Source organism: Dama dama, chromosome 16 (assembly GCF_033118175.1).
Source record: "Dama dama isolate Ldn47 chromosome 16, ASM3311817v1, whole genome shotgun sequence".
Classification (NCBI taxonomy): Eukaryota; Metazoa; Chordata; class Mammalia; order Artiodactyla; family Cervidae; genus Dama; species Dama dama.
In genome coordinates, this window is record NC_083696.1 from 25,862,190 (window position 1) to 25,889,665 (window position 27,476).

The following is a 27,476-nucleotide window of genomic DNA, read 5'->3' on the forward strand; positions in this document are numbered from 1 at the left end:
CATCCTCTTGTCCTTTCTGTTTAAACTGTCATTAAATTATAATCATTATATCTTCTTTCTGTAGTAGCCTTTTATCAATATATGATATCTTTCTTCATCTTGTTATCTTTCCCTAATTTAAAATATACTTTGTCTCAATACAGCTATCTCAACTCTTTTTTGGTTACTATTAGTATGAAACATCTTTTCCATTCTTTTACTTTCAACCTCTTTGTATCTATATATCTAAAGTAAGTCTCTTGTAGACAGCCATACATAGATCTTGTTTTTCTTTTTTAAATCCAAACTGCTAACCTAGGCCTTTTGACTGGGGAGTTTATACTACTTGCATTGAATGTGTTTATTGAAAAGGAAGGATTTACCTTTGCCATTTAGCCACTTGTTTTCTGTGTATGTCTTTTGTTCAATTCCTCCATTGCTGCCTTTAAAAAAATTTTTTTTCTTGTGTTTTTTTTAACCTTTATCCCCTTCTTTTATTTTCTGTATATTTTTAAGTAGTTTCTTAGTGGTTAATACGTTAACATTTTTAACCTGTAAAAATCTACTAACTTAGTTTCAATAGTATACGAGCACGCTTGCTCCTATATTTTTCCATCCCTCTCCCCTTATTTTGTAATTGTCCAAGATTACATCTTTATACCATGTATGCTCACTAATATAGATGTATACTTTCTGTGTTTGCCTGAAACCATATAGAAAAAGCAGAAGTCATAAACTACACAAAAAAAGCACAATAATGCTGGCTCTTACACTAGCTTACGCACTAGTATCCACTTCTCTTCCTAATGGTTTACAATAACTACCTAGTGTATTTTCACTTCAACCTGAATTTTTGTTTTTTTGGTTCAAGGTTTTTATTGAGCAGGTCTATCATTAATGAGCTCTCTCAGGTTTTGTTTAAACTAACATCTTGATTTATCCTTCATTCTTCAAGAATAACTTGCCAGACAGAGAATTCTTAGTTGACAGTGTTTCTTCCAAGATTTAAAATATGTGATCCCCCTGACTGGTGGCCCTCATGGGCTCTGATGAAAAATTGTCTATTAATCTACTTTAGGGTCTTTTGCAGGTAACAAACAACTTCTTACTTGCTGTTTTCAAAATTCTGTCTTTGGGTTTTGACAATTTGACTAATATGTCCTAGTGTGGATTTTTTTTTTTTCTTTTTTTTTTTTTTTTTAGTTTATCTTACTTGGAGTTCGTTGAGTGTCTTGGATGTATAGATTTATGTCTTTCATCAAACATGGGAAGTTTCTGGATATTATTTCCTGAAATTTTCTCTCTTCTTTCCTTCTGCAATTTCCATTATGTGTATGTAAAGTAAACCTGATGGTGTTACACAGGTCTTTCAAGAACTGTTCATATTTTACTAATCTTTTCTTTCTGTTCCTCAGAATGGGTAACTTCAATTGAAGTATTTTCAAGTGGCACAGACTTAATTTTCCTTGTTTAAATATGTTGTTGAACCCCTATAATGAATTTTTCAGTTCAGTTATTGAACTTGCAGCTCCAAGACTTCTATACGGTTCTTTTTTATAAATTCTCTCTATTGAGATTCTCTATTTGTTCAAATATTGTTGACTTAGTTCTTTTCATTCCATGTCCTCGGCTTCCTTTAGTTCTTCATGCATATTTAAGATAGTTGATTTAAAGTTTTTGTGCCAGGGCTTCCTCATGGATAGTCGGTAGGCAGGCAGTTTAAAATGGGATGGGATAGAAAAATGTGAATATGCATTATCCTTCAAGGAAAGAAAGGCTATTCATAAGTTGTCAAGGCTGCCAATCCCACCACAGGTCAAGGGACAAGGCTGCCACTCTTTGCTTACATCAGAGCCTCTCAAAGAGCCACAGAGGCAGGGTCACCCCTCTGAGCTCAAGGGGCCCTGCCAACCCAGTGCTGAAAGAGATCTGAGATGGATTTGAATCCTTTCTTTTCCTATACTGTGATATCCATAAGGTTTCTCTCTGGTGTGAAATTGCTAATGTGGAAGATCAGAATTTTGACTCATGCTTTTAAAATATTCAGTACACTTGTAAAGTTTCTCTCTTTACAAGTGAGACTGAATCCTCTAATATTGAGTAAGTTTTGCACTCTCAATGAAGCATTTACTTCCATTATCGCACATACAAGGTTCTCACCAGAATGAATTTTCTGATGTTGCCTGAGCTCATAACTGAATCTGAAGCCTCTGCCATAAACGACACATTTCCACAAATGTGGGTTCTTCTTCCTGAAGTATCACTCTCCTTGTAGGAAAGTCTGAGTTTAGACTGATCTTACACTCATCAAATCCCTTGGTTCTTGTTACTGAAGAATTTTGGGAGACATGGTCACTTGCCAGAAATAAAATAGTTTCTCAGGGAAGGTCTTGGAGAAACCTAACCTAAGCCAGTGTTACAAGCTTTCCCCAAACAGGGCTCCCCAGGACAATGCCTCAAGACCATTCCCAGTACCAAGAAGAAACCCATTATCTGAGATTTCTTCTTTCACAAAATAAGATGGTTTGTCTTCATCTTTATTGCAGAATTTGTTTTATGTTGTATACATGAATTTTCTATTCAACATTAGTCCATTAAAGGCAGAGCCTATGATGTTTCTGTCCTGAAATTCTCTTCCTCATTAAGCAAAGGAGACCTTGGGTTTTGGCCCAATGTGCCTGATAACAAGAAATATAGAAAAGTCCAAAGTGGTTTATCAGTCAATTGGCAAGGCAGCACTGTGGCTACAAGAAGCTGCCTCTATCCAAGTCTAAGAAAGCAAGCAGGTGATGGCTCTGGGGTATTTGTTCCAGTAAATTCCCAACTACTAAGCCTACTTTCATGTCCTCAGTGCTTATTAGAGACCCTGAGCTTCCACAATAAGGAACAGAAAGTGAAATGGCAGAGAAAATATGGGAGCCCAATCGGCAATACTGTCTTCCTCTCAGTCCCTCTAGGGACACTTCATGGGTCTTCAAGTTGGACACTAGGGGTGGGGCTAGCCCCAAGAGTAATGGATGACACTGCTGGAAGGCTGGCAAGGCAGAACTACTCAGTTAGCCTCCCACGTTTTGATAAGTTATATTTCCATCATCAGTCTGTTTGAAATATTCTCTAATTTCTCTTAAAATTTCTTCTTTGATGTAATGATAGCAAGGAATATGTTGTTAATTTCCAGTATTTGAAATTTACTTAGATATCTTATTGTTGACTACTAACACAATTCTCTTAGTCACAGAATATATACTTTGTATTCTTTGGATCTTTTTAAATGTGTTAAGATTTCCTTTATAGAACCCCATGTAGTCCATTTTGGTGAGCATACCAAATGTACTCGAAAAGAATGTGTATTCTGCAGTTGTAGGGTGGTGTACTCTATAACTATCAACCAGGATAACACAGTTGCTAGTTTTCTTCAGATTATCTACGACTTTACTAAATTTTACCTCATTGTCCTATCAATTACTCAGAGGAGAGTCTTTTCCTCCCTCTAATTCTGGCAATTATTTTGAAGTTTTGCTATTTTGAGTAATTATATACACACATAATTGTTATGTCCTCCTGATGACATGACCTCTTTATCATTCCAAAATGTTCTTCTTTCCCTTTGTCTAGCAGTTCATTTTATCTGATAGCTAATAATGCTATTTTCCTTTCCTCACTGAGCATAGTTAATATAGAGACTTTAAAGTTCTTGTCTGGAAATTTAATCCCCAGGGTGAATTATGGTATGTAATATTAAAAAAAAAAAATTAAACTTTAGGGACTTCCCTGGTAGTCTAGTAGAAATCTAGAGATTTCCCTGGTTATAAATCTGCCTTCCAATGCAGGGGACACAGGTTTGATCCCTGGTCAGGGAACTAAGCTCCCACAAGCCGCAGGGCAACTAAGCCCATGCTCTGCAACTAGAGAAAGCCAATGCACCAAACAGCCTGTGTGCCACAATAAAGTCCAAGTATAGCCAAAATAAAAATTTTTTAAATAAAAGAAAAATTACATTTAAAACATGAGTAAGATTCAGAATAGACATGGAAAAAGCAGAGGGCTAAAAATCAAGATGAGGCATGTAGAGAGGAAGGGAACACAGATACCCTAAGATGGAAAGGGAGAAAGCCTATGATATGGGAAGGGAAAAACATCTCGCAGGAGGGAAAGGAAAGCTAGTGGTAGTAGAATAGAGAGCAGAGGTGTTAGAGCATCTTGTCGATGGTTTTAAAAGCAGACAAAAAACCAGATACTCTACTATAGAATTGTAACTCATGATTTAAAACATTCATCACTCTTCACCTGGCCATATTTTTGGGATCTTTCTTCACTTGGCCATATTTTGTGGTAAGTCCAAAATTCACTTCATGAATAAAATTTCCCATAGAAACAATTCTCAAACATTGAGAACAAGTTAAATTTCTAATGACTGAGAAACAGCGGGATGCAATAGTGAAAATCTATTAATGCTTTAACCTAAAGAGTTATTGATTTGAATGTGAACGTTTGTGATTTCTTCACTTTAAAGGTATGATAGTGGTGTAGTCACTAGTTTTAAAATACTATAATTTTATCATTAAAACTTGTCAGATGCACACAGACCAAAAATATTAATTAAATTCTAGTGACAGGAATAATTGAAATATCCATCAATTGATAAATGGCTTATATCCACACAATGGAATATTATTCAACCTTAAAGAAGAATGAAGTATTACTGGTTTGGGCTACAATGTGGATGAATCTTGAAAATATTATGCTAAGGGAAAGAAAACAGCCACAAAACACCATATATTATATGATTCCATTTACATACAGCATCCAGAACAACCAAATGTATACAAATAGATTAGTGGTTGTCAAGAGCTGGGGGATGGGAGAATGGGGAGTGCAGGATTCCTCTGAGTGCAGGATTCCTAATGAGTGCAGGATTTCTCTGGAGTGCTGCTGCTAAGTCACTTCAGTCATGTCCAACTCTGTGCGACCCCATAGACAGCAGCCCACCAGGTTCCTCTGTCCTTGGGATTCTCCAGGCAAGAATACTAGAGTGGTTGCCATTTCCTTCTCCAATGCATGCATGCATGCTAAGTCGCTTCAGTCATGTCTGACTCTGTGTGACCCTACGAACAACAACCCACCAGGCTGTTCCATCCACAGGATTCTCTCGGCAAGAATACTGGAGTGAGCTGCCATTTCCTTATCCACCTCTGGTGTGGGAGGGGTCTGAAAACATTATGGAACTAGACAGTGGTGAATGTTCCACAACTTTGTGAATATAGTAAACTCTACTGAATTGCACCCTTTAAAAAGGCAAATTTCATTGCCATTTATATCTCAATGAAAACTTTTCAAAATGTTTCATTCCCATGTGATAGGTAAACCCCCAAATAAGCTGGGAATCTTGCAAGAATGGAAGCTGTGCTGTAGGTCACACTGTCTAGACTATCAGAGGCTCCTGCACACAGGAGATAATCAAAACAATTCTTTTAAGACTAAATAAAAGATTGCTAACTTCTTACTAGTTAGTAGCCTATAGGTACAACCCCCTTCTATGTCACAATTTTAATGCATATTCCAATTTCTCCTCTCAGGCAAAAACCCATAGGAAAAATGTCTAAATGTCATTATATACAGATCAGAAAATTCTATGTAATTCAGAACTGACATAAAACAAAGTAACTGAAAATGCAATTTAGAGAATCTAAAATATGTAATCAAATCTCTTACGATAATACAGTGGAAGTGACAAGCAGATTCAAGGGATTAGATCTGATAGAGTACCTGAAGAAGTATGGACGGAGATTTGTGACATTGTACAGAAGGCAGTGATCTAGACCATCCCTAAGAAAAAGAAATGCAAAAGACAAAATGGTTGTCTGAGGAGGCATTACAGACAGCTGAGAAAAGAAGAGAAGCTAAAGGACAAGGAGAAAAAGAAAGATATACCCATTTGAATGCAGAATTCCAAAAAATAGCAAGGAGAGATAAGAAAGCCTTCCTCAGTGATCAATGCAAAACAATAGAGGAAAGCAACAGAATGGGAGAGACTAGAGATTTCTTCAAGAAAATCAGAGATACCAAAGGAACATTTCATGTAAAGATGGGCACAGTAAAGGACAGAAATGGTATGAACCTAACAGAAGCAGGAGATATTAAGCAGAGGTGGAAAGAATATACAGAAGAAATATACAAAAAAGATCTTTATGACCCAGATAACCATGATGGTGTGATCACTCACCTAGAGCAAGACATCCTGGAATGTGAAGTCAAGTGGGCCTTAGGAAGCATCTCTACGAACAAAGCTAGTGGAGGTGAATATATGTAAATTTCTATGTCTCAAATAACAAACAGCTAAACAAACCAGCAAAACAAATCCATTGTTCTTTTTTCTTTCAGAATAAGTTAAGATCAGGTCCCATCATGAAACAAGTATGTTATGAGTGCCCTATATCTGCAAGTATGGAAACTTCTTAAAAGCAAAGCTACTCAGTCCTGCCAAAGCACCAAAATCACAATCAGCTGTTGAACAATCATCAACAGGAGGATGTTGGAACTCACCAAAGAAAGATATCCCATGTCCAGAGACAAAGAAGAAGCCGCAACTAGATGTAGGAAGAGCACAAACACAAAATCAAATCCCATACCCATTAGGTGGGCGACCAACAATCTGGAGAATGATATTACCAAAGTTTTCCCACTGTTTTGACAGTTCTGAGCCCCACATCCAGCTTCCCAGCCTGGAGATCCAGCAAAGGAACTGGGAATCCCCAGCGAATCTGATTTTGAAGGTCAGTGGGATTCAATTACAGGACTTCCACAGGACTGAAGGATACAAAGACTCCACTCTGGGAGGACACAAACAAAATCTGGATATGCCAAAACCCAGGGAAAAGGAGCAGTGACTTGCTTGTGTTGAGGGTCTGCTGTGGAGGTGTGGGTCAGCAGTGGCTAACCATAAGGATGGGGGCAAAGGCAGCAGCAGTCCTGGAAAAGGTCCTTTCGCCTAAGTCCTCTTGGTTCAGTTCAGTCGCTCAGTCATGTCCGACTTTTTGTGACCCCATGAATCACATCACGCCAGGCCTCCCTGTCTATCACCAACTCCCGGAGTTTACCCAAACTCATGTCCATCGAGTCAGTGATACCATCCAGCCATCTCATCCTCTGTCGTCCTCTTCTCCTCGTGCCCCCAATCCCTCCCAGCATCAGGGTCTTCCAATGAGTCAACTCTTCACATGAGGTGGCCAAAGTACTGGAGTTTCAGCTTTAACAACAGTCCTTCCAATGAACACTCAGGACTGATCTCCTTTAGAAGGACTGGTTGGATCTTCTTGCAGTCCAAGGGACTCTCAAGAGTCTTCTCCAACACCACAGTTCAAAAGCATCAATTCTTCTGCACTCAGCTTTCTTCACAGTCCAACTCTCACATCCATACATGACTACTGGAAAAACCATAGCCTTGACTAGATGGACCTTTGTTGACAAAGTAATGTCTCTGTTTTTTAATATGCTATCTAGGTTGGTCATAACTTTCCTCCCAAGGAGTAAGCATCTTTTAATTTCATGGCTGCAATCACCATCTGCAGTGATTTTGGAGCCCCAAAAAATAAAGTCTGACCATGTTTCCACATCTATTTCCCATGAACTGATGGGACCAGATGCCAAGATGTCCTTTTCATTACAGGGGACCGGAATGCAAAAGTAGGAAGTCAGGAAACACCTGGAGTAACAGGCAAATTTGGCCTTGGAGTACAGAATGAAGCAGAGCAAAGGCTAATAGAGTTCTGCCAAAAGAACGCACTGGTCATAGCAAACACCCTCTTCCAACAACACAAGAGAAGACTCTACACATGGACATCACCGGATGGTCAACACCAAACTCAGACTGATTATATTCTTTGCAGCCAAAAATGGAGAAGCTCTATACAGTCAGCAAAAACAAGACCGGGAGCTGACTGTGGCTCAGATCATGAAATCCTTATTGCCAAATTCAGACTTAAATTGAAGAAAGTAGGGAAAAACCACTAGATCATTCAGGTATGACCTAAATCAAATCCCTTATGATTATACAGTAGAAGTGAGAAATAGATTTAAGGGACTAGATCTGATAGACAGAGTGCCTGATGAACTATGGATGGAGGTTCCTGACACTGTACAGGTGACAGGGATTAAGACCATCCCCATGGAAAAGAAATGCAAAAAATCAAAATGGCTGTCTGAGGAGGCCTTACAAAAGCTGTGAAAAGAAGAGAAGTGAAAAGCAAAGGAGAAAAGGAAAGATATACCCATTTGAATGCAGAGTTCCAAAGAAGAGCAAGGAGATATAAGAAAGCCTTCCTCAGTGATCAATGCAAAGAAATAGAGGAAAACAATAGAATGTGAAAGACTAGAGGTCTCTTCAAGAAAATTAGAGATACGAAGGGAACATTTCATGCAAAGATGGGCTCAATAAAGGACAGAAATGGTATGGACCTAACAGAAGCAGAAGATATTAAGAAGAGGTGGCCAGAATACACAGAAGAACTATACAAAAAAGATGTTCATGACCCAGATAATCACGATGGTGTGATCACTCACCTAGAGCCAGACATCCTGGAATGTGAAGTCAAGTGGGCCTTAGGAAGCATCACTACGAACAAAGCTAGTGGAGGTGATGGAATTCCAGTTAAGCTATTTCAAATCCTGAAAGGTGATGCTGTGAAAGTGCTGCACTCAGTATGCCAGTAAATTTGGAAAACTCAGCAGTGGTTACAGGACTGGAAAAGTTCAGTTTTCATTCCAATCCCAAAGAAAGGCAATACCAAAGAATGCTCAAACTACCACACAATTGCACTCATCTCACACGCTAGTAAAGTAATGCTCAAAATTCTCCAAGCAAAGCTTCAGCAATACATGAACCGTGAACTTCCAGATGTTCAAGCTGGATTTAGAAAAGGCAGAGGAACCAGAGATCAAATTGCCAACATCCGCTAGATTACTGAAAAAGCAAGATAGTTCCAGAAAAACATCTATTTCTACTTTATTGACTATGCCAAAGCCGCTGACTGTGTGGATCACAAGAAACTGTGGAAAATTCTGAAAGAGATGGGAATACCAGACCACCTGACCTGCCTCTTGAGAAACCTGTATGCAGGTCAGGAAGCAACAATTAGAACTGGACATGGAACAACAGACTGGTTCCAAATAGGAAAAGGAGTACGTTAAGGCTATATATTGTCACCTTGCTTATTTAACTTATATGCAGAGTACATCATGAGAAATGCTGGTCTGGAAGAAGCACAAGCTGGAATCAAGATTGCCAGGAGAAATACCAATAACCTCAGATATGCAGACACCACCACCCTTATGGCAGAAAGTGAAGAGGAACTAAAGAACCTGTTGATGAAAGTGAAAGAGGAGAGTGAAAAAGTTGGCTTAAAAGCTCAACATTCAGAAGTCCTCTTGAAGGTCACCATTAACCCTGCAATAGAGTCCACAGACCCCAGGGCTGAGCTGCCTCAGGCCAAATCCCACCCATCAGCAGATAATTGCATTAAAGTTTTACTAAGCATGCCTCTGCCCACCAGAGTAAGACCCAATTTTTCTCACCACCAGCCTCTCCCATGAGGAAGCTTATACAAGCTTCTCAGCCTCCTCCGTCAGAGGGCAAACAGAAGAAGCAAGAACTACAATCCCACAATAGCTAGAAAACCACTAGTAGGTAGAAAGTTAACCAGGATGAAAAAGCAGAGGGTTTTGTCCCAGATGAAGGGACAAGTTAAGTTCCAGAAAAACAACCAAATGAAAAAAAATCAGAATACTGATAGTGAAGATGATCTAGGATCTCAGAAAAAGAATGGAAGCAAAGATTGAGAAGATGCAAGAAATATTTATCAAAGACCTAGAAGAACTAAAGAACAAACACAGATGAACAATACACTAGAAGAACTCGAGAGCAGAATAACTGAGGCAGAAGAACAGATAGGTGACCTAGAGGACAGAATGATAGAAATCACTACCACAAAACAGAATATAGAAAAAAGAATAAAAAGAAATGAAGACAGCCTAACTCACCTCTGGGACAACATTAAATACACCAACATTCACATTATTGGGGTCCCAGAAGGAGAAGAGGGAAAGGACCTGAGAAACTACTTAAAGAGATAACAGCTGAAGATTTGCCTAGCATGGGAAAGAGAACAGTAAACCAAGTCCAGGAAGCACAGAGGGTTTATCCCGGCAGGATAAACCCAAGGAGGAGCACACTAAGACAACATAGTAATCAAATTGACAACAATTAAAGACAAATACAAAATATTAAAAGCAACAAGGAAAAAACAACAGATAACATACAAGGGAACTCACATAAGGTCATCAGATGATATCTCAACAAAAACTCTACAAGCCAGAAGGGAATGACATGATATATTTAAAGTGATGAAAGGGAAGAACCTACAACCAAGAATACTCTACCAGCAAGACTCTCCTTCAGATCTGATGGAGAAATCAAAATCTTTCCAGACAAGCGAAAGTTAAGAGAATTCAGCACCACCAAATCAGCTTTCCAACAAATACAAAAGGAACTTCTCCAGGCAGAAAACATGAGAAGGAAAAGGCCTACAGAAAATGAGACCAAAATAATTAAGAAAGTGGTAAAAGGATCAGATATATCAATAATTTCCTTAAATGTAAATGGATTAATTGCACCAACCAAAAGACATTTACAGTCAGGGCAGAGGAGAACATGTGCATGTATGTACTTCCACTTATCACATCACTCTACTTAACCCACCAAATTATATGTAATTATTTTCTATTGCTAGGTTAATCATGTTTCCATTGTGGCTTGTAATTGTAAATTATCTTTTATTTTTTGTCTCACTATTGACTGTGAAAACTGATAAACATTTTTTTACTATTGTGATTATGTAGCATATGTGATATGCTATTATGTAGAATATGTGATACAGTATTATTAACTAAAGTACAGATTTTGTTCAAATTTCACAAAATTTTATCCTAGTATCCATTATTTGTTCTCATACCTTATTCAAGACTTCACATTGTATTTAATTGCATTGAGCAGCTTCAGCTCCATGCAAAAAATTCTGGTAAATTTCCTTTTCATTTTTATTCTATTACAAGTATTTTCTAATTTTCCTGGTTATGGCTTCTTAGATATACCCATCATTTAAAAGTGGTCATTTAATTTCAAAACACATGGGATTTTGTTTAAAGTACCTTCAATATTAATTTCTCATTTTGATACTAATTTCTCATGTAAATACTTTCTTCTTTGCAATCATCCTCTGTGTTTTTTTTAGTCTAACTTTATTGAGGCTTTTGACGGCTAAGTCAAAGATCTCTCCTGATAAATGTCACATGGCACCTGAAAATATGTTATTTTCAAATATCATTTGATATCAGTTTCTAACATAATTCCACAGTGATAAGAGAATAGACTCTGCATGATTTCAAAATTTTTAGACCATGAAATTTTGGCACCTTGTTTTATGTCCCTGGGTATGTTCCAGTGTCTCCTAGTTTACAGTCTATAGGAACTTGAATAGAATTTGTATCCTACTATTGTGTGAAAATTGTATAAATTTTAATTATGCTGAATCGGTTCACAGTGCTTTTCAGATCTACTATACCCTTCTATTTCTCTATATTCTATTAATTTTTGAGAGTTTGAAACTCCAACTAAAAATCTTAACTTCTCTACTTAAAAAATAATTATAATATATAGTGGAACTATATGTAACATTGTTCTGTATTTTCCAAGTCTCCTGTGAACGTGTTATCATACTTCCACAATTAAAAAAAATTAAAAAATAAAAACAAAGCTACTCAGATGCTCATGCCCTGGGATCAATTTTTAATGAATGAATAAAAGGAAAAAAATGTATATTGAGCGATGATGGTCATAGACAGGATATGGTTCAGGGTGTGCTAAGGATCCCACAGGAAGGGGCAGGAAAATAATGTTCCATTTTGGCCAAGAATGTTTCTCTATTAACATCAGTAATGGTAAAGAGAAACCTATAAAAGAAATTCCGCCCCCCCGCCAAACACCTTAGGAAACATGCTGAATTGCATGTACTGCATAAACATTTTCTCTCAAATAAAAGATTTTATAATTGAGGGACATACAGCCCTCAATGGTATCTGATAACATCAAAATTAATTATTTTTAACTGATACAGTAACAGGCAAATACCTACCATATGAGCTCAGCATTAAGAGCAAGTTCAGATCTAACAAAAAAATTTTACACTTGTCATATTTTTTATGACAGGCAACACAAAATTTAATTAGAATAACTGATACTATTTTTTGTAACTGATAATAATCAACAGAAGTATCCTACCTGGCATCTGTTTAGGCAGTCAGTAAATGTTAACTCCATTTGATTATGTCAAGGTCAGAAACTGCCTAGTCTTAGGGATTAGAAAATCTTTCCTTTACGACATATATTCATTCAGTGACTACTTACGGCAAACTTCTCAAAATCCTTCAAACCTAACTTGTTCCAAGTTCAAGCCCAAACTCCTCAGCCTGGATTTCAGGATTCTGGTTGAACTACCTCCATTCAGACTCAGAGTGGGTAAAAGCAAAACCTTCAGAGCCGAGGCAAGTAATGAATGAATGAAGCAGGCACTTCAGCAATGGGGTCAAGGGGCACAAGAGGCTGTGACTACACCATGGGAATGCTGTTTGGTTCCAGCTACTTGTCATATGCACCAAGAATGTGGACTCAGGACTTAGGTGTATTCTTCCAATTTTTAAGTGTGGAAAACTCATTTAAATATAAAGCATGGGGCCAGCCAAATTATAGCTACCCATGAATCACCAGCAGACAGCAAGTCAGTATCCTCTCCTCTACACAGAGAAAACTGATGTAACAAAAGGCCATGGACTGCTCCAAGCTTTCCATATGATGAGAGACAGCCTGCAGATCTCAGAGACGGGCTAGGCTTCCAGTCACATTCTCACAGAAATACATTCCTTCAGCTCTTCAACTTGCCAAATCTTCAGGGGCAGCTCAGGCAGCTCCTCCTTTGAAAGCCTTCCTTCACTCTTTTAGGCCCTGGAATCACTGGGCACATAACCATGATTGTGTTTTAACTGTGCTGATGACAATTTACTACTTGATGAATGTATAGCTCATGAATGGACCAGAGGAGTCTGAGAAAAGGCTCCAGGTAAGACAAGTCACACCTCCAAGATCAAGGCTAGGTACAGCCTAACACCATCAAGGAAGCTCCAGTAAAAGATAAAAGAAATGGGTCCATCCTATAAGAGCTAGGAAGAAATTTTAGGACTCACCTCATCCCTAGCAGTCAGGAGCCCTGGGACCATGTTCTTAGTCTGGTGAGTGCTCTTCTTAGAGAAGACTTGTTGCATAGGCAGAACTGGAGAAAGAGAAGAGAAGTAAAGGGATGTGTGGGAGGAATACCCATCTATCCAGCCTCCCAGTTTAGCAGAGGCAAGGAGGAGGTAAGGAAAGCAGGCTAAAGATGGCATTAGAAGCACCCCTTCTTTTTGTAATTTAAAAAACTATGTCTTATTGGCATATATTTGACACACAATTATACACATATTTAAAGTATACAGCTTAGTAAGTTTGAAATACTTATACACTTGTGAAAACATCACAACACTGAGGAGAGTAAATTTATCAGTCATTTCCAAAAATGACCAATGTGCTCATTTGTAATCTTTCACTCCCCTCCCCAATAGCATTGATCTGCATTTTGTCATCAAAGATTTCTTACATTTGCATTTTCCAGAGTTTTTTCCTTAATTTATTTAAATTGGAGGATAATTGCTTTACAATATTGTGTTGACTTCGTCCATACATCAACATGAATCAGCCATAGGTATATATATGTCCCCTCTCTCTTGAACCTCCTCCCACATCCCACCCCATCCCATCCTTTTAGGTTGTCACAGATTATGTTTGAGCTTGATGAGTCACACAGCCAACTCCCACTGGGTATCTACTTTATATATGGTAATGTGCATGTTTCAGTGCTACTCTCTCAATTTGTCCCACCTTCTCCTTCCCCCCTCTGTCCATAAGTCTGTTCTCAACGTCTGTGTCTCCACTGCTGCCCTGCAAACAGGTACATCAGTGCCATCTTTCTAGATTTCATATATACACATTAATATATGATATTTGTTTTTCTCTTCCTGACTTGCTTCACTCTGCATAATAGGCTCAAGGTTCAACCACCTCATTAGAACTGACTCAAATGTGTTCCTTTTTATGGTTGAGTAATATTCCATTGTATATATGTACCACAACTTCATTATCCATTCATCTGTTGATGGACATCTACTTTGCTTCCATGTCCAAGCTACTGTAAATAGTGCTGCAATGAACACTGGGGTACATGTGTCTTTTTCAACCATGATTTTCTCACACTGCATGTCCAATAGTGGGATTGTTGGGTCGTTTGGTAATTTTATTCCTAGTTTTTAAGGAATTTCCATATTGTTCTCCATAGTGGCTATATCAATTTATATTCCTACCAACAGTACAAGAGAGCTCCTTTTTCTCCACATCCTCTCCAGCATTTATTGACTGCAGATTTTTTTTGATGACCAGTGTAAGATGATACCTCATCATAGTTTTGATTTACATTTCTCTAATAATGAGGGATGTTGAGCATCTTTCCATGTGTTTATTAGCCACCTGTTTGTCTTCTTTGGAGAAATGTCTGTTTAGGTCTTCTGCCCACTTTTTCATTGGGCTGCTTGCTTTTCTGATATTGAGTTGTTTGAGCTGCTTATACATTTTGGAGATTAATCCTTTGTCAATTACTTCATCTGAAGTTATTTTCTCCCATTCTGAGGGTTGTCTTCTCATCTTATTTATTGTTTCCTTTGCTGTGAGAAGATTTTAAGTTTAATTAGGCCCCACTTGTTTATTTTTTCTTTTAATTTCCATTACTCTAGCAGGTGGGTCATGGAGGATCTTGCTATGATATATGTCACAGAGTGTTCTGCCTATGTTTTCCTTTTAGAGTTTTACAGTTTTGGGTCTTACCTTTAGATCTTTGATCCATTTCAAGTTTATCTTTGTGTATGGTGTTAGGAAGTGTTCTAATGTCATTCTTTTACACATAGCTGTCCAGTCTTCCCAGCTCCACTTATTGAAGAAACTGTCTCTTCTCCACTGTATATTCTTGCCTCCTTTATAAAAATTAAGGGGCCTATAGGCACATGGATTTATTTCTGGGCTTTCTATCTTGTGCCATTGGTCTGTGTTTCTGTTTTTGTGCCAGCACGATACTGTCTTGATGACTGTACCTTTGTAGTATAGTCTGAAGTCAGGAAGGTTGATTCCTCCAGCTCCGTTATTCTTTCTCAAGATTGCTTTGGCTATTCAAGGTCTTCTGTGTTTGCATATGAATTGTGAGACCTTTTGTTCTACTTCTATGAAAAATGCCATTGGTAGTTTGATCAGAATTGCACTGAATCTGTAGATTGCTTTGGGTAGTATAGTCATTATCACAATATTGATTCTTCCAATCCAGGAGCAAGGCATATCTCTCCATCTATTTAGGTCATCTTTCTTTCATCAGTGTCCTACAGTTTTCTGTATACAGCTCTTTTGTCTTCCTAGGTAGGTTTATTCCCAGGTATTTTGTTATTTTTGTTGCAATGATAAATGGGATTGATTCCTTAATTTCTTTCTGACTTTTCATTGTTAATGTATAGGAATACAACTGATTTCTGTGTCTTAATTTTATATCCTGCAAATTTACTAATTTCACTGATTAGGTCTGGCAATTTTCTGACAGTATCTTGAGGCTTTTCCATGTGTAGTATCATGTCGTCTTCAAACAGTAAGAGTTCTACCTCTTTTCCAATTCTAGATTCCTTTTATTTCTTTTTCTTCTCTGTTTGCCATGGCTAGGACTTCCAAAACTATGTTGAATATTAGTGGCAAGAGTAGGCCCCCTTGTCTTGTTCCTAGTCTTAGAGGAAATGCTTTCAGATTTTCACCATTGAGGATAATGTTTGCTGTGGGTTTATCATATGTGGATGTTATTATGTTGAGGATTTTTGCATCTATGTTCATCAGTGATATTGGCCTGTAATTTTCTTTCTATGTGATGTCATTATCTGGTTTTGGTATCAAGGTATTGGTGGCCTTGTAGAATGAGTTTGTACATGTTTCTTCCTCTGCAATTTTTTGGAAGAGTTTAAGGACAGGCATTAGCTCTTCTCTAAATAGTTGACAGAATTCACTTGTGAAGCCATCTGGCCTTAGGCTATTGTGTTTTGGGAGATTTCTTCTCACAGTTTCAATTTCAGTGCTTGTGATAGGTTGTCCATAATTTTCTATTTCTTCCTGGTTCAGTCTTGGAAAGTTAAATTTTTCTAAGAATTCATCCATTTCTTCAGGTTGTCCATTTTACTGGCATATAGTTGTTTGTAATAGTCTCTTATGAGTCTTTGTATTTCTGCATTGTCTGCTGTGACCTCTCCTTTTTCATTTCTAATTTTACTGATTTGAGGCTTCTCCCTTTTTTTCTTGATGAGTCTGGCTCATGGCTTGTAAATTTTGTTTATCTTCTCGAAGAATCAGTTTTTAGTTTTTTTAATCTTTACTATCGTTTCCTTCATTTCTTTTCATTAATTTCTGCTCTGATCTTTATGACTTCTTTCCTTCTACTAACTTGGGGATTTTTTGGTTGTTCTTTTTCCAGTTGTTTTACATGTAAATTAGATTGTCTATTTGATGTTTTTCTTATTTCTTGAGGTAAGATTGTATTGCTATAAACTTCCTTCTTAGAATTGCTTTTGTTGCATACCATAGGTTTTGAGTCATGTCTTTGTTGTTATTTGTTTCTAGGAATTGTTTTATTTCCCCTTTTATTTCTTCAGTGATCTGTTGGTTATTTAGAAATATATTGTTTAATCTGAATGTATTTGTGCTTTTTACAGTTTTTCTCCTGTAATAAGTATCTAGTCTCATAGCAGTGTGATTAGAAAAGATGCTTGATACTATATCAATTTTCTTAAATTTACCAAGGCTTGATTGGTGACCCAAGATGTGATCTATCCTGGAAAATGTTCCATGTGCACTTGAGAAGAAAGTGTATTCTTCTGCATTTAGATACAATGTCCTAAAAATTTCAATTAGGTCCATCTAGTCTAATGTGTCATTTAAGGCTTATATTTCCTTATTAATTTTCTGTTTTGATGATCTGTCCATTGGCATAAGTGGGGTTTTAAAGTCCCCTACAATTATTGTATTACTGTCAATTTCCCCCTTTATGTCTGTTAGTGTTCGCCTTATACATTGATATGCTCCTATGTTGGGTGCATAAATACTTACAATTGTTATGTCTTCTTGGATTGATCCCTTGATCATCATATAGTGTCCTTCCTTATCTCTTCTATTAATAATATTCTTTATTTCATGGTTTATCTGATTTGAGAATTACTACTCTACTCTTCTTTTGATTTCCATTGGCATGGAATATCTTTTTCTATCCTTTCATTTTCAGTCTGTATGTGTTTCCAGGTCTGAAGTCAGTCTCCTATAGACAGCATACCTATGAGTCTTGTTTTTGTGTCCATTTAGCTAATCTGTGTCTTTTGGTTGGAGCATTTCATCCATTTACACTTAAAAGTAATTATTTATTTATATACGTGTGTGTGTGTGTGTGTGTGTGTGTGTGTGTGTGTATGTTCCCATTGGCATTTTCTTAATTGTTTTGGGTTTGTTTTTGTAGGTTTCCTTCCCTTATGTTTCCTGCCTATAGAAGTCTCTTTAACATTTGTTGTAAAGCTAGTTTGGTGGTGCTAAATTCTCTTTAACTTTTGCTTGTCTTTAGCTTTTGATTTCTCCATCAATATTCAATGAGATCCTTGCTGGGTAAAGTAATGTTGGTTGTATATTTTTCCCTTTCAGCACTTTAAATGTATCCTGCCATTCCTTTCTGACCTGCAGCTTCTGCTGAAAGATCAGCTGTTAATCATATGGAGTTTCCTTTGTACGTTACTCGCTGCTTTTCCCTTGTTGCTTTTAATATTATGTTTAATCTTTGTTAGTTTGATTAGTATATGTCTTGGTATGTTTCTCCTTGGGTTTAGCCTCAATGGGACTCTCTGGGCTTCTTAACACTTGATGGACTATTTGCTTTCCCATGTTAGGAAAATTTTCAACTATAATCATTTCAAAAATTTTCTCAGACTCTTTCTTCTTCTTTTATTCTTCTGGGACCCCTATAATTTGAATGTTGATGCATTTAATATTTGGCCAGATGTCTATGAGATTATCCTCTATTCATTTCATTCTTTTTCCTTTACTCTGCTCTTCAGCAGTTATTTTCACCATTCTATCTTCCAATTCACTTACCTATTGTTCTGCCTCAGTTATTCTGCTATTGATCCCTTCCTGAGTATTTTTAATTTCAGTAATTGTTTTGTTTGTGTCTGTTTATTCTTTATTTTTTCTAAGTCCTTATTGAATGTGTTAACTGATTGTTGCATTTTCTCCATTCTATTTCCAAGGTTTTGGATCATCTTTATTACCATTACTCTGAATTCTTTTCAGGTAGTTTGCTTATTTCCTCTTTGTTTGAGTTTTGAACTTGCTCCTTCATTTGTGCAATATTTCACTGTCTTTTCATTTTTTTTCTAACTTACTGGTTTGAAGTCTCCTTTCCCCAGGTTTTAGGGTCATAGTTCTTCTTTTTGGTCTCTGTCCTTGGTGGTTGAAATTGGTCCAGCAGTTTGGATAAGCTTCTTATTTGGAGGGACTTATACCTAAATTCTGGTGGGAGGAAGTGAATTTTTTTCCCTCTGATGGGAAGGGCTATGTGAAGTGCCTTTCTGGGGAGTGTCTGTGGGAAGCCTGTCTGCTGATGACTGGGTTTGTGTTTTCATAATGCTTCTTATTTGGGTGAGGCATCCTGCACTGTGTGTTGCCAGCAGTTAGATGACATCAGGTCTTAGACAGAGGTGGAAGCCTTCATGGGAGTTCTCAGTAATTAGTACTCCCTGGGATCAGGAGTTCTCTGGCAGTCTAGTGTCCTGGACTCAGTGCTCCTACTCCAGAGAGAGTTGCCCATTCTTAACAGTGTCCTGTACATAAGGCCCCCAGAGCTGGACCAGTGGCAGATTCAGCCCCAATCACCAGTTGGTAAATGAAGCCCACAGCCCCACCAACTGAGTAAGACTCTATTAAGTCACTGTATGGACTATTAAGAGGAAAGGGTCTCATAGTGCCCACAGGTGAGCATTCATGGTGAGAAATGGTGACTTATCATAGTAAAAACAGAAGTTCTCCATCCACATCAGCCTTAAGGACAAGGCCTAGGAAATTCAAAACAGAAAGGGCACTACAGTTCAGACAGAATGTAGATTTGGAGAGAAATTTGAAGCAAGATTGAAGCCATAATCTGGCTCTTCCTTCCCCTCCACTTATATACCCAAGATTTGAAATGTGATATTTGAAAGTAAGAATGGACAATCATAAAATACCCTAGGTCTTCAGCAAGTCAATTTCATGACAAAATTTTTTAGAGGGGAGATTTTCCTTAACACAAATCCACTTAAGAAATAAACATCATTCTTCAGATGTCATCTATTAGCCTCGACTGACTAATCTGCACAAGTGAAAGTGAATGTAATAGTGGCTCAGTTGTGTCAACTCTTTGCGACTCCATGGACTGTAGCCCGCCAGGCTCTTCTGTACATGGGATTTCCCAGGCAAGAATACTGGAGTGGGTTGCCATTCCCTTCTCCAGGCAATCTTCCCAACCCAGGTATCGAACCCCAGTCTCCTTCACTGCAGGCAGATTCTTTACCATCTGAGCCACTAGGGATCTGAACAAATGAACTGAAAAACATTTTGGGAACTATGAGGGCCAATTCAAATGAATTAGGTATTAGGTGATGTTAGAGAATTATTGTGAATATTGTTAGGTAAGATCGTGATATTCTGGATACAAAGAAAAACAAATCATTATTAAGAAATGAAACTGAAGTGCGGAGAGTAAAATGACATAATTTGCAATTTTTTTAATGTTAAAACTTCAACAAGTTAATAGTATAAAAAGAGAAAGGTCTTGTGGAATAAAAGGAGACTGAAGAGAGATTCAAATGCCATGTGAGGACCTTATTTAGACATTTTGGAGGCAATCAAGGAAATATGAACACTGATGAGATACTAGATGACATTAAAGAATCGATTTTAATTTTGTTAGGCTTAGGCTAAAGATAGGCTGTGCTGATACTCTCTGCAAATAATTGTTGCTGTGCTTAAAAAAGTTAAAATCTATAACTAACAGCATTTAACAGTGAGAAACTAGATGCTATTCCGTTAAGATCAGAAACTAGGCAGGAATGTCACCTTTCACCACTCCTATTCAACATCATGCTGGAATTCCAGGCTAATGTAAGAAGACAAGAAAAAGAAATAACAGGTATACTGACTAAGAAAAAGGAATGAAACTGTCTTTTCTGAAGATGACTTGAATGTCTATGTGGTGGTGGTGTTCAGTCACTAAGTTGTGTCTGACTCTTTGTGACCCCATGCACTATAGCCCACAGGTTCCTCTGTCCATGGAATTTTCCAGGCAAGAATACTAGAATGGGTTGCAACTGCCTTCCCCAGAGGATCTTCCTGACCCCAGGGATCAAGCCCAGGCTCCTGCATTGCAGGTGGATTCTTTACTGACTGAGCCACCAGGGAAGTCCAACTGTCTATGTAGAAAATCCAAGATTTCTTTCTAGAACGTGTGATTATATCAAAGCTTCAGGACACAAGGTTAATATACAAAAATCAACTGCTTTCCTATATGCCAGCCATGAACAGATGGAATTTGAAATCAAAAACATTACAGTAGCATCCAGAAAAATGAAAATACTTAGATATAAATCTTTTAAAAATTTGTATAAGATATACATGAGGAAAACTACAAAACTCTGCTGAAAAAAATAAAAGATCTAAAACAATTGATAGTCCATATTATGGATAGGTAGACTTGATTTGATATTGTTAAAACGTCAGTTCTTTCCAACTTGATCTATACATTTAATCCATCAAAATTCCAGCAAGTTACTTTGAAGATGTCAACAAACTGGTTCTAAAGTTTATATGGAAAGGCAAGTGACCAACAGAGACAACACAATACTGAAGAATAACAAAGTCAGACTAGATTCTAAACTTACTATAAAGCTACAGGAATTAAATATGTGGTAGTGCCAAAAAATAAATTAAAAAAAAATAGACAAACACATCAATGGAACAGAATAGAGCACACAGAAACAGACACACATAAATAAAGTCAACAGAGCAAGAAAAAATTCAATGGAGAACAGACTATCTTTTTACTAAACAGCAGGACTGGAACAACTGAACTTCCACATACACAGACCTTACATCTTCCACAAAAATCAACTTAAAATGCATAACAGACTTAAAGGTAAAACATGAAACTATAAAACTCCTGGAAAATAACAAGGGAAAAAATTTAGACTTGGCAATGTCTTTTCACATATGACAGCAAAAACACAATTCATGAAAGAAAAAATAAAATGGTAAGCTGGAGTCTGTTAAGATTCAAAAAATTCTGTTCTATAAAAGATACTAGCAAGAAAATAAAAAGTCAAGTCACAGTCTGGAAAAAATACATGAAGTAAAAAAAATGACAGAGTAGAAAAGAGACACAGAAGCACAATCACTAAGTTAAATCATTTTAACTTAATCACAATCATTAAGTTAAAACAAACAAACAAACAAAAAAAAAAATCTTGGGCTTCCCTGGTGGCTCAGACGGTAAAGAATCTGCCTGCAATGCAGAAGACCCGGGTTCAGTCCCTGGTTTGGGAAGATCTTCTAGAGAAGGGAATTGCTACCCACTCCAATATTCTTGCCTCGAGAATTCCATGGACAGAGGAGCCTAGAGGGCTACAGTCCATGGGGTCGCAAAGAGTCGGACACAACTGAGCAACTAACACTTGACTTAGAAAGCACACTGACCACACAGGACTATTGCTCTCAAAACAGTACTCCTCACCATCACTGTTTTGCCAGCACTCCAAGGCCCTGAAAATACAACAGTGTGAATGGATGTGGAGAGAAACAATGCAGGAACAACTGTGAAGATGGAAAGACCTAAATGAGAGCAGAGGAATGTGCCCCAGGACAGCTGTGCAGGAATGTACTCCGTCAAGAACAAGCCTCTCTTCCCGGGACATCACCTGCAGCTCTGTGCCCGAGAGGAGATATGACTTTGGCATAAGATATCAAAGATATATATAAGATATTATAAGATATAAGATATCACACCCTCCTTTAGTACCAAAGACACCATAAGAATAAAACAAGGAAGTACTATCATCTGAGGCAGGTCGGCCGGGCCCCTAGGAACCCTCTCCTCCCTAACAGGCAGTCCCCTCTGAATGCGAGCGAGCAGACTGCACCAAGGCAAAACCTGGTACAAGAGAAGTAGTTCCAGCCTCAGTATTCTCTCCCAGTTCAGACAGTGGACTGGACACCCCCAAGCCTGCAGTTGAGGAGCACTTCACTAAGGTAAGGTATCAGATACAGGCATGGAAGAGAAACACAATACAAGGGACAGAATTGGGAAGTGGGTTTTAGAACAAGCCTTCTCTAATGTTATGCTGATAATCCAGCACGACGTTAATCTTCTACGTGCCTATAAAGGTTAGTAAAAACAGAAATGAACATTATATTAACACGTACCAGACCCCTGTTTTACCTCTTTCCACACTCCCAACAGCTCCAGGAGGTTCAGCAGTTTGCCCAAGGACACTCACATATAGGCAGACCTGTATGTGAAATCTCCCTATGGAGGCCAGGGCTCCCACAACAGGTCTGACATAGGCCCTCAGGGAAAGGAAATGCCCAAAGAGATATATACCTGAGGTTGCAGATTTGGGGGAGAAAGAACAGGGCTCTAGTTGAGAAGTGGTGAATCTGTGTGAAGAATCCAGGAGACCTCACAGCTACTTCTGTGCATGTTTATGTTTTCATAAAGCAAAATTTAAAATAAAATTTAAGTCTGGACGTCTTACCACCCTCTTCTCACTCTCTCATCCCCAGTAATTCAGGGAGTCAGCCCACCAGTCCCCTATGGCTTGAACAAAGTTTCCTGCCCTGTGGGCTCCACTCCAAGCTGCTGGAAGAGCCACAGCACCAGAGGAGGAGTCAACTTCGGGAGGAGTCTCAGAAGTGAGCACAAGGGTGCCCCACGCAAACGCAGGGTGTCTGACTCCCACCCGGCCCTTCCAACTCCCCCAGGAGCCCGTGGGGCCCGAGGCCGCTGACCCAAGTTCCCCCCACCACCATCGTCAATCAAGGTAAGTCTGAGTGTCTGCCCCATGCGAGTCCTCCCCTCAAAACCTAGGTCCTTAGGGCCAAACGGCACCTCCATCACCAGGTAGGAATCATCCAGCCGCGCTCACCCAGTTAACACCAAGGAAGAATGTCCAAGGCACACATTCAGCAGTGGGGACGTTTGCTCCGGACAAAGGTTTCTTGTGTCCCCCAAGCCACCCGCACCAGTCTCGACCCCTCAGGAAGGGCGCTGAGTACCGAGCACCGCTGGACACTGAGCGACCCGAGACCTCTGCCAACAGCTCCTCCGAGGTGGACTGCGCCTGATCCCGGGGGGAAAAAGAAATCAAACCTCAAAGAACCCGCGGACAGGGCGTACCAAACCTGCCCGCCCTCTCCCGGCTTTCCGGCTTTCCGGAGCCTCTATCCCTCGGACTCAGCAGCCAGAGGCGGGATAGCTCACCACAAGCACTGACAGACTGTCACCACGTCCAAAAATACGACAGCGCGGCTCGGAAGTACGCTACCCACAAAACCTCGGGGCGGGGACTACAATACCCAAAGTTCCCCGGGGTGCGAGATCGCACAACCCTAAACGCTCCAGAGCTCAAGACCGCGCTCAGTGAGCTAGAGGCGTGGGACTACACTACCCACAATGCCCCCGGGGGAGGACATGCCTCCCAACTGGACCTGGTTCTTCAACTGTAGTACTCTCACTCGAGTTTCAGAATTACAGTCACTTGGGCCCTGGGAGAAATTGTGAAAAACTAGACAAGAGTTTCCCTGGTGGCTCAGGCGGTAAAGAATCCGCCTGCAATGCGGGAGACCTGAGTTCGATTCCAGGGTTGGGAAGATGCCCTGGAAAATGGCATGGCATCCCACTCCAGTATTCTGGTCTGGAGAATCTACATGGACAGAGGAGCCTGGCACGCTACAGTCCATGGGCTCGCAGAGTCGGACACGACTAAACTCGTAGCACAGCACACACATTTACAGAGTAGACAAGATGTGGGGGGTGGGGGGGGTGGCTGGTGGCTTTGTGGTGGAGTGTGTGTTTCGCATTTATGAGATCCGTGTTTTAATCCCTGGCACCTCCATCTTCATGGGGTTTCCCAGGTGGCGCTAGTGGTAAAGAACCCTCTGTCAGTGCAGGTTAGATGTAAGAGGCGTGCGTTTCATCCCTAGGTTGGGAAGATTCCCTGGAGAAGGGCACGGGGCAACCTACTCCAGTATTCTTGCCTGGAGAATTCCATGGACAGAGGAGCCTGACGGGCTGCAGTCCATAGGGTCGCACAGAGTTCGTCTGACTGAAGTGGTTTAGCACAATTAAAGTCAAAGTGACTTTCAGGTAGATGAGAAGGGCTGTTCAAGTGAGCACTAAAATCTTCCTTTTTTAACTTTGTTTTTTTAAACTAAGGGTCCTGTTAGTTTTTAGTCACCTGGATGTATACCTCTCCTTCATACTACAGATTCGCCTGAATGTTTTTATATTTTAATAACAGCGTGTAATGAATGTACTTCTAAAATATGCCAAAAGTCTTGGCATTTTTCCTTTTTTAAACAGGAAAATTCTGAAGTTTATTAATAAAATAATGATTAGAAGAAAACGAAGAAAAACTAAGCCTGCAGACATTTAAAGCTATAATAACTAAAATTAAAATTATTTTACTAATACAAAAAAATCTCTTGATTAGATGTAACAGAGTAGGAAGCTTAAAAACATTTTGAAGTATTTATAAACAGACATAACTCTTTTTCTAGAAAAATGTTTTCATTTTGACAAAAATGTTTTCAAATTACTTCCTATTTACTCAATACTCAAAATGAAGTAATGGGAACCAGATTTAACCTCTTGCCTAAAACAACTTTAAAAAGAAGGAAATATGTGAAATGACACTTCTGAAGACATTGGACAAAAGACAATGAAGAGCAATGGACCCTGAGAAACGGGTAAGGAGCCAAATGAGCCTTAAGAAATTTCAGGTCACAGGACAGAAAAGGGAAATCAGAGTGGAGCAACTTCTTCCTCAAGTATCAGTTGAGTGCCTACCAACATGCAGGAGTGCAACTCCCAGGAAAGAAACTGAAAAAGATAAGTGGAAAATGCCTGAGCACACATAAGGCCAGGAATAGTGAGTGCCCGTACCTGCCAGACAGAGTGGAAATTTTCATATTCACATTGCGAGGAATCAAAGTAATCACAAGGATTTTTGCCTCAATACAGGGGCAAAATTAGGCCAAAATGCTTGATTGAGAAAATCTTTATGTTAAATTTAGGGGAGAAGTATGTAAAATATGTTTCAGAAATCTTAATAGTCACTTTCATTTTTATATGAATCCTATAAGCAGAAATATACATATTCTTAGATAAATAAAATCTCAAAGAAGGCTAAATTCAAGGCTTTCCATAAAATGAGCAGTAACTTTAAAATAATTCAATTAAAAGAGCATTTACATATATTTCAACACCACAAAGTAATTTGATATTTATTTGGATGACTATATTGATGATATTTATTCAAAAATGGTGGTAAATACCAGTCAGAATGGCCATCATCAGAAAGTCTACAAACAATAAATGCTGGAGAGGGTGTGGAGAAAAGGGAATGCTCTTGCACTGTTGGTAGGAATGTAAACTGATACAGTCACTATGGAAGATGTTATGGAGATTCCTTAAAAAACTAGGAATAAAACCACCATATGACCCAGCAATCCCACTCCTAGGCATATACCCTGAGGAAACCAAAACTGAAAAAGACACATGCATCCCACTGTTCACTGCAGCACTATTTACAATAGCTAGAACATGGAAGCAACCTAGATGTCCATCAAAAGATGAATGGACAAAGAAGTTGTACATATATACAATGGAATATTACTCAGCATAAAAAGGAACACATTTGAGTCAGTTCTGATGAGGTGGATGAACAAAGAACCTATTATACAGAGTGAAGTGAGTCAGAAAGAAAAAGATAAATATATATTTATGATAACAATAATATTATATTATTTTATAATATTAATATTATAGAATGATATGTTATTTATATTATAAATATTTATTATTATCTAGAATATGAGTATTCTAATGCATATATACAGAATCTAGAAAAATGATACTGAAGAATTTACTTACAGGGCAGCAATGGAGAAACAGACACAGAGAATAGACTTATGGACATGGGGAGATGGGAGGAGAGGGTGAGATATATGGAAAGAGTAACATGGAGACTTACATTACCAAATGTAAAATAGAAGGCCAACGGGAATTTACTGTATGGCTCAGGAAACTCAAACAGGGGCTCTGTATCGATCTAAAGGGGTGGGATGGGGCGGGAGATGGGAGAGAGGTTCAAAAGGGAGGGGATAAATGTATACTTACTGCTGATTCATGTTGAGGTTTGACAGAAAACAACAAAATTCTGTAAAGCAATTATCCTTCAATAACAAAATGAATTTTTAAAAAAGAACAAAAATGGTGGTAAATAATAAAACCCAATTTCCTCTATTATTAGCATTTTAATATAAAACTGTAATGTGACAGTAATGCAAGTCAGCTAAATGGAACTAAAGGGAAAGTCAATAAAGTAACCAGAAGGGAGAGAGGGAGGAAAATTTTTCAGGTGATTTCAAATCAGTTTGGTAAGCTTGAGGAAAATAGCTATTTGGGAAAGAGGAGAGTGAAAAAGTTGGCTTAAAGCTCAACATTCAGAAAACTAAGATCATGGCATCTGGTCCCATCACTTCATGGCAAATAGATGGGGAAACAGTGGAAACAGTGTCATACTTTACTTTTCTGGGCTCCAAAATCACTACAGATGGTGATTCCAGCCATGAAATTAAAAGATGCTTACTCCTTGGAAGGAAAGTTATGACCAACCTAGATAGCATACTAAAAAGCAGAGACATTACTTTGTCAACAAAGGTCTGTCTAGTCAAGGCTATGGTTTTTCCAGTAGTCATGTATGGATGTGAGAGTTGGAGTGTGAAGAAAGCTGAGCACTGAAAAACTGATGCTTTTGAACTGTGGTGTTGGAGAAGACTCTTGAGGGTCCCTTGTACTGCAAGGAGATCCAACCAGTCCATCCTAAAGGAGATCAGTCCTGGGTGTTCATTGGAAGGACTGATGCTGAAGCTGAAACTCCAGTACTTTGGCCACCTCATGTGAAGAGTTGACTCATTGGAAAAGACCCTGATGCTGGGA

At 38.6% G+C, this 27,476-nt stretch overlaps 1 protein-coding gene across 4 annotated transcripts in view; it reads right to left on the bottom strand.

The window, feature by feature from the left end:
- Positions 1–23,812, bottom strand: part of ZNF169 (zinc finger protein 169) — a 49,694-nt gene extending 25,882 nt beyond the window's left edge. For 2 of the 4 annotated variants that reach the window (XM_061163590.1, XM_061163588.1), the window contains exons 1-3: positions 23,736–23,812; positions 23,401–23,595; positions 13,270–13,355 (exon numbers count right to left, since the gene is read on the bottom strand). In XM_061163590.1, coding sequence (XP_061019573.1) covers positions 13,270–13,347 — 78 coding nt within the window. In that variant the 5' untranslated portion in view covers positions 13,348–13,355; positions 23,401–23,595; positions 23,736–23,812. The remainder of the gene's footprint in view (positions 1–13,269; positions 13,356–23,400; positions 23,596–23,735) is intronic. The other 2 variants (XM_061163591.1, XM_061163589.1) reach the window with 2 other exon arrangements.
- Between the last annotated feature and the right edge of the window lie 3,664 nt (positions 23,813–27,476).